The 16,479-nt window shown below is 40.3% G+C and overlaps 1 protein-coding gene across 4 annotated transcripts in view; it reads right to left on the reverse strand.

Annotated features, from left to right (window-relative positions):
- The window catches only part of FGGY (FGGY carbohydrate kinase domain containing), a 178,245-nt gene that overhangs the window by 145,657 nt on the left and 16,109 nt on the right, over nt 1-16,479 (reverse strand). For all 4 annotated transcript variants that reach the window (XM_087719589.1, XM_087719588.1, XM_087719587.1 and 1 more), the window contains 2 exons: nt 12,793-12,944; nt 1,094-1,182 (listed from right to left, as the gene is read on the reverse strand). In XM_087719589.1, coding sequence (XP_087575715.1) covers nt 1,094-1,182; nt 12,793-12,944 — 241 coding nt within the window. The remainder of the gene's footprint in view (nt 1-1,093; nt 1,183-12,792; nt 12,945-16,479) is intronic.

The raw sequence follows: 16,479 nt of genomic DNA on the forward strand, positions 1-16,479 counted from the left end.
ACATAAAAGTTAATTATCTCAGCATCTCCTTTTACAATTCCTGCTTTATTTTACTCCTCCCCTCTCAACACACCTAAAAGTTACATAAACAGTATAAAAATACAGAAGATCGGAAATACGTTCTTTCCCCAAAACTCCTAGGAAGAATCCAGCTAGAGACAGAATAGGATTGAATTACAGAATATAACAATGTCCAGGCCTGGATCTTCCAAGAGGATGAGCAGAAATTCTTCAAAGGGGGAATATTTGAAAATTGGATTGCATGCAAGGCCTTGCTTGCTTTAGTCCTGGAAAAGTGGTCTTATGAGAGTTGTGAAACTCAAACTTATGGCTACTATTAAATCTAATTAAAGAATTTTCAATATCTGATGCTAAGGTTAGCCTTTAAGATTACATTCCTAATTTATTGATACTAGATTTATGACATGATTTTAATAAAATCTGGCAATATTAATGCTCAGGTTTACAATGACTGCCTATCATAGCCACAGCAAATTTACTGAAGTTACTTCATTCCAGATTGTGTTTCTCTTATTTCCGTAATATAAAAGATACAGAGCAAAATATCAACTTTTACAATTTAATATATGTACATATATCTTAAACTATAAATGCTGGAATCTTGCTCTTAAAAATGCATGTGTTTTATTTCAAGAATTACGAGCTTGTAAACTCTCAAAAGAAAAAAAAACATTCATTTGTCTTTCTCAAACCCTTGGCTGTTCTCCCTCTAGTTCCAACAGGGGGTGTAAAATCTGGATTTCTTTTTACTTAAATTGGAAAGAGATGTTTTATCCCCTGTGAAATATAATGACCTAGCTGTTGTCTCCAAGAAACTGGTACTGAATTGGTCAAATTCCAGATATGTGAATGTGGAATTAGGGAACCAATAGTAACAACAATTAATTAAGAACTGAAAATGCTCACAGGAACTATTTTGTTCAGGAATGCACAACAGCAAGATAGATTCAAGAACTAATTTAAATTGTATGCAGGTGTATGTACACTGCATACAGTCAACATAAATAAAAGAAAAAGTTGGCTCAAGAAAAGAGATGAGAAAAAACAAAACATGCCATAATATTTTGCATACCTTGCTGTGGCACCTGTTGCTTTCCATGATAAGAAATCCGGAAGATCAAAGAAGTGCCCTGCTTTTTCCCAGCAAGACTCTCGCAAATTCTGATAATTTTTTGTTGGAGATAAAAAGGATAGTTTTAGCTCATATAATTTAAAAACAAATTTAAATCATATGCAGTAGCTAAGACAACACCGGTGTCCCCTCCATCCAAATTTAAGTTTCAGCATTCTGTATAGAATGATAAACTTCTATATATAGAATTTTTTGAGTTTTATTCATGTTTTGTCCTCCGACAAAAGGTATTAACAAGCAAAGCTACAGTCTACTCAAGGATATTTTATATACTACATTTTCAACCTCCGTATATTTATTACTAAACCTCTGCAGCATGTATTACCATTATCTCTATGTTTATATCCATGGATATATTTGTGTGCCCTTTCTATGTACTCTGAGAACCCTGCATCCTGTTCCCAATGGAACTGGATGTCAAACTATATTTCAAGTCATAACTCTATGAATAATAAGCAGGAAAAGAATACCAACTTAATAATGAGTGCAGCTGTTTCTGGCATCTCCCAGTGGTGTCTCTAAAGCAGGGGTCTCCAACCTTGGCAACTTTACGATTTGTGGACTTCAAGTCCCAGAATTCCTCAGCCAGTGCATGCAGTCCACAAGTTATAAAGTTCTCAAGGTTGGAGACCTCTGCTTTAAAGGGCATTTAAGTAGCAAGGCTGCTATATGCACATATAAGCCCCATGGACAACCTCCCACCTCCAGCCAGGCAGAGCGTCACTCACCAAACTAGCAGTATCCCGAAGGTGCCAAGCCATGGAAACCTGGGGGGAGGCAAAGGTGATTGCGTTGCTTGGCGCCTTCGGGATACTGCTAGGTTGGTGAGCAGTGCTGTGCCCAGCTGAAGAGGGGAGTTGCCGGGCGGCTGCTCTCTTGCAAGCGGGCTCCCAAAGAGCCGGGCACAGCCTCATGGGCAAATGGCTGTGTTGCGCTGTTGCAGCAGTGTAACACAACAGCCATGAAGCGACCACGCTCACACGCAGCCACCCAGCAAACCCCCTTTGCAGCCGGGCACAGCACAATTCACTGACCTAGGGGTATCGCCAAGCCGCGTGAGTTCCTGTTCGCCGCCAGCCAGCTCCCGCGGCTTGGTGCCTTCAAAATGCCACTGAATAGCACTCTGCAGGGCTGGAGATGGGGGTTGCACGAGTGGCTGTTCTGCTCTCGCTCACCCACCTCCCAGCCTCGTGATGCATGGCCCAGCTCTCACTACGGAGCCAGGGGACATCCGCTACCGCCGCCATCCCAGCCTGGCTTTTTCCGCGGCTTCCAATCCGAGTCTTTCGGCAGTGGCCACTCTGGGCACACCCTCTATGGTTGTACGCTCTGCAGGCAGCTGGCCCACAATCATAGAGTATGCGCCCAGAGTGGCCACTGCCGAAAGACTCAGGTTGGAAGCCACAGAAAAAGCCAGGCTGGGATGGCAGCAATAGCAGAGGTGCCCTGGCTCCATAATGAGAGCGCCATTCAGTGGCATTTTGAAGGCACCAAGCCGCAGGAGGTGGGCGGCGGAGAACAGGAACTCACGCGGCTTGGCGATACCCCTAGGTCACTGAATGGTGCAGTGCCCGGCTGCAAAGAGGGTTTGCTGGGTGGCTGCTCATGAGTGTGGTCGCTTCATGGCTGTTGTGTTGCGCTGCTGCGACAGCGCAATACAGCCATTCACCCATGAGGCTGTGCCCGGCTCTTTGGGAGCCCGCTCGCAAGTGAGCAGACACCTGGCAACCCCAAAACAATAAACCCTCCCCCCATAATAAAGCCCCAGCCATATTTTGTAGGTAAAAAGAAAATAAGACCCTGTCGTATTTTCGGGAAAACACGGTAACAGTTAGTTGAGCAGATTCTTATGCATAGGCATGATTAGTAATAGGCTAGTTTAATTAGAAAGTCACAATTACTCTATTATTCTGTTGCTCCTGTCACTACTCAACTCACAGAAAACTTCAACAGAATTCAAGAGGGATTGGATTTGGTTCATTTGTGGCTACGAGACTCTAGGCTGATTCCTCTTTTGACTCCGCCCCCAGGTTCTGCCACTCCTTCTATAATTTGTTTCAGAAAGAGAGAACTCAATGGTTCAGTTCTCTATATTTAGCCCCACACATAATAATATTTTCCCTATGATATTTTCCATATCTTGTGCTTTGAATAAAAGTTTGATGTTGCTGAATTTAATAATTTATTTCATGTAGCATCATGGCACTACCACTGTAATTACATGGGTATTTAGAGCCAGTTTAGTTTAGTAGTTAAGGCGCCAACCACAAGACCATGAATTCTAATCCCACTTTAGCCATGAAAGCCAGTTGTCTTGGGACCACGCATTTTCTCTCAGCTCAACCCACCTCACAGGCTGTTGTTGTTATGGGGAAAACAGGAGGATGAAGTAGTATTTGATATGCTCAGTACTTTGAATTTTTTATAAAAATAATAAAAGTGGGATAAAAATAAATAAATAAATGTAGATATAATTATCTATCTAGAATTCTTCAGATCCAATAATTAAACAAATCAATAAGAAAAGGAACAATTTTGTTGCATTTATTTTGTACAATGACAATAAAGGCTAGACAGATAAATTGATATTGATATTACACATACATATACATAAACACACACACACACACAGCCATATTCTGGATAGAAATGAAGTAAGAATTTCCAAGCAAGTGTACTGAAAATCCTGTAAAGAGTTTATTCTTGTTCACTTTTATGGAAGCCAGGACTAAGATGACCAGAGAGTGGTTTCGTGTCAATAGGGTCAAACGTCTAATGTAAAAGGAAAAATAAGTGGACACTATTGCATCTTTCCAAAAGCCACAATAAAAAGATTCGAAAATGAGCCCCTTGAAACACATCCAAATGATTCATTTTACACACCAAAGTGATTTGTCACCACTGTTTAGATCAGAAAAACACACCAGTTTTTGCTATATCTTTCCACACTAAGTTTTACAAAAACCAACCTGATCACACAGGTTATTCTATTACTTGCAATACTCCGCACAATTAACAAGTATATTGAAACTACCCGAATGCAGTTTTCAATAGAGCAAGTCTTTTTCGGTAGCTCCAGATTTATTTGTTATTCACTGGAACCTAAGTATAGTTGGCCTCCTTTTCCCAAATATCTCTTTCTTCATAGAAATCACCATTTATATATTTTTTTTAAAAAAAAAAGAAGAAGAAGAAGAAGAAGAAGAAATGGCTTTTTTGAAAGCACTGGTCAATTCCAAGTAGTTAATCAGCTGCAAATGTAATCATAATAACTTACTCTCCTGTTTTGTTTACAGCAGATGACAATACTTTGACCAACTTCTTACTACAAAATGACAAGCCAAATCACTTACGTATTTCCCAAGAAATACAACTGAGACCAGACCACAGAATACAAGGACCCACAACTTTAACGGCAGGCACTGACTTAATGTTCAGCAGCTACAGAGCATTTCATCATCTATGTTAAAAATATCACTTTTGCTGATGTAGCTTTTTTTTAATGATTTTGACTTTAGCATCCTAATGCTAATCCCTTTTTTAAATTAAGAAATAAACCTTTTTAAAAAATGAAATGAATCATTCTTCTGTTTTTTTGAATATTAAAGAAGCATAATAGGTTTTAGACAATTGAAAATTTAAATCTGTTCTTTCCATTCCCAGAAACTTCATATTTATTTCTGTATAATTATTCATATTCTGCCTCCACTACTGATTTGAGGGGGCTCACAACTTCATAAAATCAATTATTTCAATGGAAAGATACATTCCAAATTACTTAATGCCTTATGATAAAGAATTGTTTTAGCTGCCTTTCTGACTCTCCAAGGGAAGCAAGCTATCGCAAAATGAGAGGACTGCGATTGAAAATTCTTAAGAAGTACGAGTCTATTATATACATAAAGATGGAAGATACACCAATGGAGAAAGATGGTATAGCTTGCAGAAATGACTAAATTGACTTGTTTGACCAAGGACGGAACAAAGAAAGGAAATTTATGGACTTTGTGCTGAAAATGGACAAAAATGAATTGATGATGTTAGAATTTACTAATTAAAAAGGATTGCTTTTGGGAAGAAGCATGCTATGTAATTTGGGAGGGAGGAGATGGTAATTATCATGTTTATATAAGTACTGCAAAGATGGGTAGTCGCTTCTTTAGATATCTTTCTTTTCCTTTTGTTATCTTTTCCTTTTATTTTCCATATCTCTTTTTTCTACTTTTTATTTATGTAGTTTTTTAATCTTACGTAAAACCTGCTTCTAACAATATATATAAAGGGAAACCTATTTTGAGATCCCTATTCTACTAAGATCCCAGGCTGGAGACTACTGGAAGCTTGTCCTCTTGGCCAGCCCATCCTGGATGAGCAGATTCTATACAAAGCAGGAAGCATACATAAGTGTGCATCAGTGGTGGGTTTCAATTTTTTTTAGAACCTATTCTGTGGGCGTGGCTTGGCAGTCATGTGACCGGGCAGGTATGGCTAACTTGACATCACTCATGCACACTCAGTCACATGACCACCACCCCCAAGCCATGTGGCAAAAATCTTTTGAACTCCTATGAAGGGGGGGAGGGGAAAACCTCCCAAAAATAGACAACTGGAGGATTAAGGGCCGAAATTAGGGAGATCAGAGAAGGCAGGACAGAGAGGAATCCAGTAGAAAGCTATCACATGTTGGGGAAAGAACTCTGGGAGATCGGAGGAGGCAAGACATAGGGGAATCCAGTAGAATGCTATCACAAGCTGGGGAAAGAACTTTGGGAGATTGGAGGAGGCAAGACAGAGGGGAATCGAGGAGAAAACTCCTGAGCTTGCCTCTGCTGTCTGGTGGATTGTGCCGCTGGACCTCTCCATGCTTCTCCATTCACCACCTCCACTCCCAGGTATGGAACTTGACACCGAATTGTGCTAGGATAGTGCAGACTGGCGGGGGAGAGTGAGCGATGGAGCAGCTTCCGGATGGGCAGGGTGAGCAAGGAGTGACAGGGTGGGGCAGACAGGCGTTCCGGAAGTTACTTCCGGGTCCATTTCACCATCCGGTTCTCCCGATCCGGTGCGAACCGGCAGAAACCCACCACTGGTGTGCATGCACATACTCACTCATTCAACCCCATTAACACATAGTAACTCAGAACTCATATGACCCCTGTACAACAGGTTGTCTTCAACTTGCGATCACAACTGAGTCCAAAATTTCCATTGATAAGTAAGACAGTTGTTAAGTGAGTTTTCCCCATTTTACAATCTTTACGAGTGAATCTGACTTCCCCGTCAACTTTGTCTGTCAGAAAGTCACAAAAGATGAACCCATGATCCCTGCACACTACAACTTTCATAAATATATGCCAGTTGGAAGACATGACTTGACAGAGATTGGAACTCAAAACCAGAAATATTCCTATTAGGAATTATCAAAGAGGATTTGATATAAAAAGGGTTAATATATTTAACACTACATATCTTAACAGCTGCAAGAATAGTTTATGCCCAGCAATGGAAGAGTGGAAGCATAGCTAAAGAAAGAGAAATAATAAAGAAAATACTTAACTGTGCAGAATGTGATAGAACTGAAGAATAAAGGAGAGACAGAGTATTATGAGATTTGGGATAGATTTTATCAGTGGTTGGATTTAAGGAAGGGAAGTCGGATCAAACAAGCACAAGGATGCAGATTGAAATAAGAGGCAATATAGGTAATACATTATGTCAGTGTTTTTCAACCTTTTTTGTGCAAAGGCACACTTTTTTCATGAAAAAAATCCCGAGGCACACCACCATTAGAAAATGTTAAAAAAATTTAACTCTGTGCCTATATTGACTATATATAAAGTGTTTTTCCCACAGCACACCTTACACTATGTCACGGCACACTAGTGTGCCACGGCACAGTGGTTGAAAAACACTGCATTATGTAACTGTAATTGTAACCATGTAGAAGAGGTTAAGTATGTATATATGGTTAGTAAGTAGTAATGGGTATTGAACACACAAGAGATCTGTGTTATACTCTGTATGGCAGAGAGATCCCCAAGACGGTTTCACCATGTCCAACATTTGTTTTTTTCCTTTTAACAATAAAAGTTTTTCAAAAAACAAACAAACCATGCCAATTGCCAAGCATCCAAATTTTAATCTCGTAACCATTGGGATGCTGCAAGTCATAAGTGTAAAAAGCGACCCTAAGTTGTTTTTTTCAGTGCTGTTGTAACTTTGACCAGTCACTAAACAAACGGTTCTAAATCGAGGACTATCGGTAGTGACCATAAAAATCATTTCCCTTACCTAAGTGTTTAATCATGGCATTCCTCCCTCTTTAGGCTTCTATCTGCCACATAGTAATCCGAACATTTGGAAAAAGAATCGAAACCTGGCTCTCCTATCAAAAGCATGCTGAATCTGAAGCAAATGCAAGCAACTATAACTCCAGAATGACTTAATTCAGTTTATAGTAGTTGCTTTTCAAGGAACCTTCTTTTTATTCATCACCCTCTCAAAAAAAAATGATTCATCAACATGGGGATAGGATCAGGACAACTAAGTGAATATTCCTTAATTGGCAGCAGTTGGCATGTAGAATTACAGCTGAAGGAAGATTTGATGATTATATAATTCTGCTCTTCAGAAGGAATAATTTGTTCAGCACAAATCAAATCACATTCTTAACAGAGAATGTGGGTGAAAGTGGGAGTTGAGGAGAGTAACTGGAAGTGGGCAAAACAGCATTATTCTAAAAATAGTTGCCAGGCACAAGGGCTGCAGGATAAAGCCAGATTGGAAAGAGGGAGAAAAAAATAACATCAACCTGTTTATTTAGCACATATAAAAATAAATTTTAAACTATTATCAACCTACTCCCAGAGCACAAATAGGGGAAAAGAAAACTGAAAGGCTTCAAATGTTGGTTTACCACACCTGGCTATTCAGATATGAATATGGAATATATCACAAATATTGTAATAATTTCTGATGCATCCCCAGGAAAGAAAAATCACACATACTGAACAGTTCAAGGTTAGCCCAAACCATTTAGTTCCCCAAAATAGAGCAGCACATAATGCTCTTCTCTCAAATCCAAAACTAGTAGTTATTTTGGTATTTGAAGCAAAAAAAAACACCTCACAAGTACTTCTTCCCTTCTGCGATTAAAAATACCATAACACTTATAATAAATTAAATAATAATTTACAGTCCCTTTTATAGTACTTAAGATAAGCTGCCAGAGGCAACTGCTTCTGTCTACTTAATGAAAAAGGGAAAGAGAAGCATAAAAAGCTACACATAAAAGGAAGAAGATAGCAGAAATATATCAGGCATTTCAAAGATGAAGAAAGCAGCAATGTGAGATGAAAAAGAATTATTGCATGTAATTGCATTTGATTATTAATTGTCAAGCTATTATACTCTGACCTTTTACCCTGTGGAAAAAACATGGGAAGGAAGATCTCTTTCCTTTCATGTAATAAATGAAGTGCGAATGAAGCTTTTAAAATCAATTTAGAAACATATCTAGTCTAATTAGTAATTCAATCTCTCTAATCTAAACGATCAGAATTATTTAGTCCAGACTGAAGGTGCCTAAAAATTATCCAGCATGTTACAGGCTAAATTGCACCACCATTATAGAAAGAAAATGCAACAAATACTTTTTGGTATAATGCAGTTCAACAGCCAAAGATTAAACATAACAACAAGCAATAAATAGAACTGAAATTCAAGGGCATAGAGAAAGAAAGATGCAAAACATTTACCAATGACATCACTCAGGATAGTCTTCAATATGATTTTTCTAACAGAAACCCTACTGAACGCTTCTGGTTTTGCATAAAAGTCAGAGCAGAAACCCTAGTTTTCTAACTTGGTTCACCCAAATTCTAAGATAGGTAGGGGCAGTGGTAGGAACAATAGACAATCAAAACTTCCAGACTTTAATTTTATATGGTCCAAGAAACTGGAGAGCACAAGATTGCTTAATTCTTAGTGTGAGGAAACAGAGTCTGTTCATCCAATGAGTTACATGAATCAATGAGTGGTTTGGAGTTGTTGGGATTATCTTATTTCTGCATGTTTATTTAAGGCTTATACTTTCTTTGTATTAAAAAAAATGTGAGAGCACACAATGTACTTTACTTTCAAACAAAATATGTCTGTGAGAGTAGGGCAGCTATATGAATCTGTTTAATAAACAAATAAAAGATAGACATTGAGCTAGCTAACAAGACTCATGAAGTTCCATGGAAATAAACAATTAATTATAGATTAGTTTTTTCACAATTAAAGGAAAGAAACAAACTATGTACAGAAAGATATTGTTAGTTTATTTATTACATTCTTAGTAGGAATACAATCTGATCCTGTAGCTTAGAATACTAAGGAAAGCTATCCCTATGAATTACAGAACCTTAGCTGTGGCTTTCTACTACCAATAATGGAAACCAGAGTCTATTCATCCCTGCCATCTGATTTTTTTTCTTTTGTTCTAAATTTGAAGCATGGTAAGAGTTGTGGCCCGGCAGGAGCCGTTGGAGCTGCCACCAGACTCCAACCGCAAGGGGCCCTATGAGTCGGCCCTGGAGGATGTGGAGGACCCTGGACAGGGTTCCGACTCCGAGCAGGGTGCAGAGAGACTGGTTGGCCACCAGGTGGCGCCTGAGACTTGGATCAGTGGGGAGGAGAGAGAGTGATCCAGAAACCAACAATGAGTTGTTCCGGGATGCACGCCGTCGAAGGGCTACTCGGCATCAAGAACAACTACGTAATTACAGGAGGTAATTACGCTCAGCTGATGGTCATTAAGCTCCTCTCCAGACTATAAAAGAGACTGCTTGTGCCACGCCCTTCTTGCAGAAGTCAACGCTTTGACTAAAGAGAAACAAACTTGGCAGGCTGAATTGCTGCCAGAGTTTGTCTGAATTGCTGCCAAGGTTTGTCGGCCTTGCTGCCAAGGTCCTTATCTGTTTGTTTACTTGGCTTTCAGCCACTGAGAATCTGGTCTTGTTATTAAAGGACATTCTTATTAAGCGTGTCTCAGCTTTCGTTACTGGACGGAGGAGGGGGTCAGAACAGGTAAGCATTTTTAAAATTAAGTCATGCCTAATCCAGGCTGTGATTCAGCAATTGTTGGCCCCATTCCCTTTCTTCTTCCACTATGGTGCTAAGTGGCAATACATCTTTTCTGGTAACAAAAGGATGAAATAAGCTGATTTTTCTCAGCAAGTCAGAATTAAGAGATACGGGTAATCCTCAATTTATGACCACAATTAAACCCAAAAGATCTGGTGCTAAACAAGCCAGTTGTTAAATGAATTTTGCCCCATTTTACAACCTTTCTTGCTACAGTTAAGTGAATCACTGCAGTTGTTAACTTAGTAACACAATTGTAAAGTGAATCTGGCTTCCACATTGACTTTGCTTGTCAGAAGGTTGCAAAAGGTGATCACATGACCCCGGGTCACTACCAGCATCCAAATTTTGATCTTGTGACCATGGGGATGCTACAACAGTCATAAGTGTGAAAAACATAAACCATTCTTTTAGGTGCTATTGCAACATTGATCACTAAATAAATGGTTTTAAGTTGAGGACTAGCTGAAAAGATTCAATTTTCTCCTTGAGGCTACTAGCCCAAACATTGAACTTCATCTCTTTACTGTTTCTAGTTACCATTAAGTAGCAGGTATAGAAACCCAAAGCTTTTTTCTAAACCTCTTATAAATTATTCAAATACCACTGAGTGTGAAGCAGATTAAGTGAATTCATATATCATAACAGGATCTTCAAGCAATGCTAATTAACCCCTATTAATATGAATTTTTAATTCTTAGCTTCTGCCAGTTAACTCTTTTGACCTTCAGCAGCTCCAACTAATCCCACTGTACATTAAGAATCAGGAAAAGAGACTTCAGATCTTAGAAACTGGCAGGGAGCAATCTACACTGGCCTTTATTAACAGACAGAAAACATCACTGAGATTAAATATGGAAGCCAGACAAGTGGGACCTATAAAACAATTCAAATGGTAGGGGTTTTTTTTTCCTTTTCATTTGATAGTTGATGTTAAAAGGTTCGGTATCAACCTGTACCTCAAAAAACGTAAATTAACAAAGACATTAGACCAGGGGTGTCAAACCTGACTGCACTGCGGGCTGCATCGTGACATATCAGGATTTTTTTTTTACCTTTACGGAGCTGGGGTGGCCATGGCCTGCGTGGGCCATATCCAGCCCGCAGACTGCCAGTTTGACTGTGGATTAGACTGTGACTGTATGTGCAAACTGACTTCGTATTGTTGAAGGACTGTTTCATACAGGTGAAACAAGTCAAGTTAAATGGAAATTTTAGGGATTACAGGTAGTCCAAAACTTGTCTGTTGTTACAATCATGTATGGTAAACCCAATGACAAACCAATTTTCTGACCTTTTTTGCAGCAGTCATTACATGAAGCATAATGGTTAAGTAAATTGGTGGGTTTTCAGCTAATCCATTATTCACTCTGATGAAAGTAAATGTCAAGTTTTTGCAAAACATTATAAATTGCAGTCATGTGACTGCGGGATGCTGCAAACTTCTGTAAATGTGGACTGGTTGCTCAGCGCCCAAAATACAGTCAGTGCTAACGTATTGGTTCCCTTATGAAAGCCTGCAGCTGTGTCAAATTGGTCAGTTTAATTTAAGTATTGTGAACAGTTGCAGTGTAAGCTCTGCCCCTTTTGTACATGCATTATGATATCACATTCGAAAGAGGTAGAGCTCACAGCATTAGGATGCAATGATCCTTTGTCATTTTCATACAAGCAGCAAGAATCTGCGGATACCCATTAATATTGTTATTGAATATAATACCAGGCATGTAGCACCTAGGTCCCATCACCATAATATGCACTTCTATAATGTACTAAATTTTGTGTTTTGCCACCTCGCAGGAAGGAATAACTACAAAATCCTTATACACCCAAAAATGATAGCAGAATCATTGGGAAAAGGGAGAAAGGTACATTTCTTTATGTCGCTTCTGCAGTACAATTTACTTCTTAGAAGACCAAACAACCAACAGAATGATTAAAAATTCCAATTACAGTATGAATTCTGAAGTGGATGAGATGTTAGTCCTATCATTCTTGATATAAAATATATAGAAGCTAGTGAATATTAATTAACACTTTTATTTTTAGCTATGTATTTTTCTGTCATTATCAAATAGTTTAGGCTTGATCTCAGTCTTCTAAAGATGAATATACAACATGCCAGGTCTTCTAACTGAGAAAATATTAAATATTTTAATCCAATTTAAAAAAAATAACCATCTTGAGAATCATAACTATATTTAGAAGCAGCCAACATAAAAAGCAGGAACCGTTAGAAAATTATTGCAATTTCCTGTTTTAATGTTGTTGTTACTGATAGATATACTTCTATATTTTATTATCTCTTGACATTTGAAGCAGCCTTTCCCAACATGCTTTCCACAGAAGGCTAAGGAAAAGACCAGGTTAGAAACAATGATTGACTAAGTCAGCTGGAGATATTGGCTGGAGCATTAGGAAGAAGCAGATTGAGAACGGTTGATATACAGATTAGAAGATTCAATCTTTCTTGACAAAAATGGCAAAGCCTATTGAATTCTTGAACTCACTTCTTTCATCCATAGCAATTTAGGTGGCTGCATTTCAACTGACATCACTCCACCAACAAAGGACAGCAAATTATGCTGTGTCTCATTGATGCGTTTTACTTGATTAGCTGCACGATGGTCCATCCACATGATGATGTTTCTTTTGTGTTCTCCTTATAAAACAAAAACCAAATCAGTCATTGTTTCCATTAAAATATTTAGTACACACATTCTTCTCTCCAGATACTATCCATAGCAAAGATATGCTTTTTTCATTAGAAACAGGCACCGTACCTATAATTACAATATGTTTAAACAGATCACATAAATAGTCACATGTGACTGCTGTAACTGGGCACAACTACAATTAAGAAAATTCAAATTTGACAGGTGAGCCACCCCTTTTTCTGATTATACAAAAGAAATGTACAGATTCTGCCTTCCTTCTGACTGCATTAGCAATTATAAAAGCTATAATTAAACAGAAAATAGATGTAAAATGGCATCTAAACCAACAGAGTTATGTTCCAGTACTTCTTATCATTAGTTACTGTTTGTCCATTGGCAGCCCTTAGCATATCACTTCAATGTTAGAATCTCCATCTGAGCTCAAAAATCTTTTGGAAGACATTCCTTGGGTTGGTTTTTGTTTTGTTTGTTATTTTGTGTATATGTGTGTGTGTGTGGCTTTCTCCATCTTGATGTCTTTACCGATTTCATTGTTCTTCTAACAGCTTTCTAAAATTCTTTGTTAAAAGATCTTTCCTGAGATTTCTGTGTTTCTTGGCTTCAGGTTCTCTTCTCTTCCTGATAATTTTCATGGATTTTCTAACATCCAGCTTGATTTCTTTTGGTTTTTTCTTTAAATTTGGCATTTTTTCCCACATTCCTCATTAACAATTTCTTTAAGTTCTTGTGCTTTTATAGCAATTCAGGTCTTCATAGTGATTCTTTTTGTTTTCCTTAAAAATTGTTCTGTTTCAAAGTTGGTGATAATACACACACACACAGAGACAATATTCAAAGCTTCTGAGTCAGAATCAGACTCTAAATCATGGCTTATAACAAAAATAGTGGGAATATGATCAATATAGTGAAAAGGTTTTTAAAAATCAATGGATTTGTTTACTTTTTCACATGTCTGTAGTTGGGAAAGGGTGTTGGTACTTACCTGATAGGCCTCTTCTCATAGTGAGGGGGGGGGGAATATCCAGACTGGGTTGATCTTGTCTTCTCATTGATTGGATTGAGTCAGATAAGCTCTTTGGGACACCCCCCTGGCCACCAGGTACTACCCAGTTATTGGCGAAGAACTCTATCTGACTCGTTGCACCATTCTCTCCAGACTCTTATTCCACTTATTAGCTTTTATTGGTTTAAACATCAATATCTATATAACATTCTTTAAACAACGATTTGGATTTGGATTTTGGATTTATTGAACATTTATAGGCCGCCCTTTTCCCTGAGGGGACTCAGGGCGGCTTACAATCACAAAGGAAAGGGAGTGTAGGACAGTGCAAAAAGAAATGTGAACAAAAATAAATTAAATTAAACAATAAAACTCAACATTCACTCAACATTCGGGAGGGGCGAAAATAGACTTAGCCCCAGGCCTGACGGGCTAGCCAGTTCTTGAGGGCTGTGCGGAAGGCCTGGACGGTGGTGAGGGTACGAATCTCCACGGGGAGATTGTTCCATAGTGTCGGAGCCACAACAGAGAAGGCTCTCCTCCGGGTAGTCGCCAGTCGGCACTGACTGGCGGATGGAATACGGAGGCCAACTCTATGCGATCTGATGGGACGCAGGGAGGTAATTGGCAGAAGGCGGTCTCTCAAATAGCCAGATCCACTACCATGGAGCGCTTTATAGGTGGTGAGTAGGACCTTGAAGTGCACCCGGAGATCGACAGGTAGCCAGCACAGCTCGCGGAGGATCGGTGTTATGTGGGCGAACCGTGGTGCGCCCACGATCACTCGCGCGGCCGCATTCTGGACTAGCTGGAGTCTCCGGATGCTCTTCAAGGGCAGCCCCATGTAGAGCACATTACAGTATTCCAGCCTGGAGATCACAAGGGCTCGAGTGACTGTTGTGAGGGCCTCCCGATTCAGGTAGGGCCGCAACTGGCGCACCAGGCGAACCTGGGCAAATGCCCCCCTGGTCACAGCTGAGAGATGGTGGTCAAAAGTCAGCTGTGGGTCCAGAAGGACTCCCAAGTTGCGGGCCCTTCCTGAGGGGTGTAAGTTTTGTCCCCCCAGCCTGAGTGATGGTATGTTGGTCAAATTTTTGGGAGGAAAACACAACAGCCACTCGGTCTTGTCTGGGTTGAGTATCAGCTTGTTTGCTCTCATGCAGTCTTTAACGGCCTCGAGACCCCGGTTCATCACGTCTACCGCTTCATTGAGTTGGCACGGGGCGGACAGATACAACTGTGTATCGTCCGCATATTGGTGATATTTTATCCCGTGCCTTCGGATGATCTCGCCCAGCGGTTTCATGTAAATGTTAAATAGTAGGGGGGATAGGACCAACCCCTGCGGCACCCCATAAGTTAGGGGCCTCAGGGACGATCTCTGACCCCCACCAACACCGACTGCGACCTGTCCGAGAGATAGGAGGAGAACCACTGCGAACATAAGGCTTAGTCACAAAACACTGTCAGGAAGGGGCTGGCTACTCCTCCCCCCACTATGAGAAGAGGCGTATCAGGTAAGTACCAATGCCCTTTCTCCATAGTGAGGGGGAAGGAGTATCCAGACTGGGACGTACCAAAACCTACACGTCCCTAGGGAAGGAGACCCCTGAGGTAACATGCCCACAACTCATGCCTGGTGAGGCGTGGCCCGTGCCCTGTGGACCGCCTGTGACACCCTGTAGCCAAACGAGGCTTCTGCCGAGGCAAAAGAGCCCAATTTATAGTTCCTAACAAAGGGTGAGGGGGAAGCCCATGTGGCTGCCCTGCAGATTTCGGCCAAGGAGGCCTGCGTGACCCAGGCCATGGAGGTGGAATGAGCTGTGACATGACTTGGTGTCTGCAAACCCTGTGATTGGTAAGCAGTGGCAATGCAGGTTCGCAACCACTGCCTATGGTGGTGGAAGTTACCTTGTTTCCTAGAGACCCTGGTTGGAAGGAGACAAACAGGGCTTCGGATTTCCTGCTTGGCCTGGTTCTCCTGAGGTAGATCCTCAGAGCCCTCCTTACGTCCAGAGTGTGCCACTTCTCTAACGGGTGAGAAGGATCTGGACAGAAGTTGGGCAAGATCAGTTCCTGTGCTCAATGGAAACAAGAGCACATCTTGGGGATGAAAGACAGATCCAACCGTAACACCATTCTGTCTTGGTGGAACACACAGAGATCCTCCCTGGTGGACAGCACTTGCAGCTCGGATATCCACCTGGCGGATGTGATGGCCACCAGGAAAGTCACCTTAAGAGTCAGGAACTTAAGAGAAACCGTTCGTAAAGGCTCAAAAGCATCTATTAGAGCAGTGTTTTTCAACCACTGTGCCGCGGCACACTAGTGTGCCGTGACATAGTGTAAGGTGTGCTGTGGGAAAAACACCTGCCTATAGTCAATATAGGCACAGAGTTAAATTTTTTTAACATTTTCTAATGGTGGTGTGCCTCGTGATTTTTTTCATGAAAAAAGTGTGCCTTTGCAGAAAAAGGTTGAAAAACACTGTATTAGAGCGCCCAATACCCTGTGTA

The sequence above is a fragment of the Thamnophis sirtalis genome, unplaced genomic scaffold (assembly GCF_051295495.1).
Source record: "Thamnophis sirtalis isolate CommonGarterSnake01/CBP01778 unplaced genomic scaffold, rThaSir2_p1.2 scaffold_7, whole genome shotgun sequence".
In the NCBI taxonomy this organism is placed as follows: domain Eukaryota; kingdom Metazoa; phylum Chordata; class Lepidosauria; order Squamata; family Natricidae; genus Thamnophis; species Thamnophis sirtalis.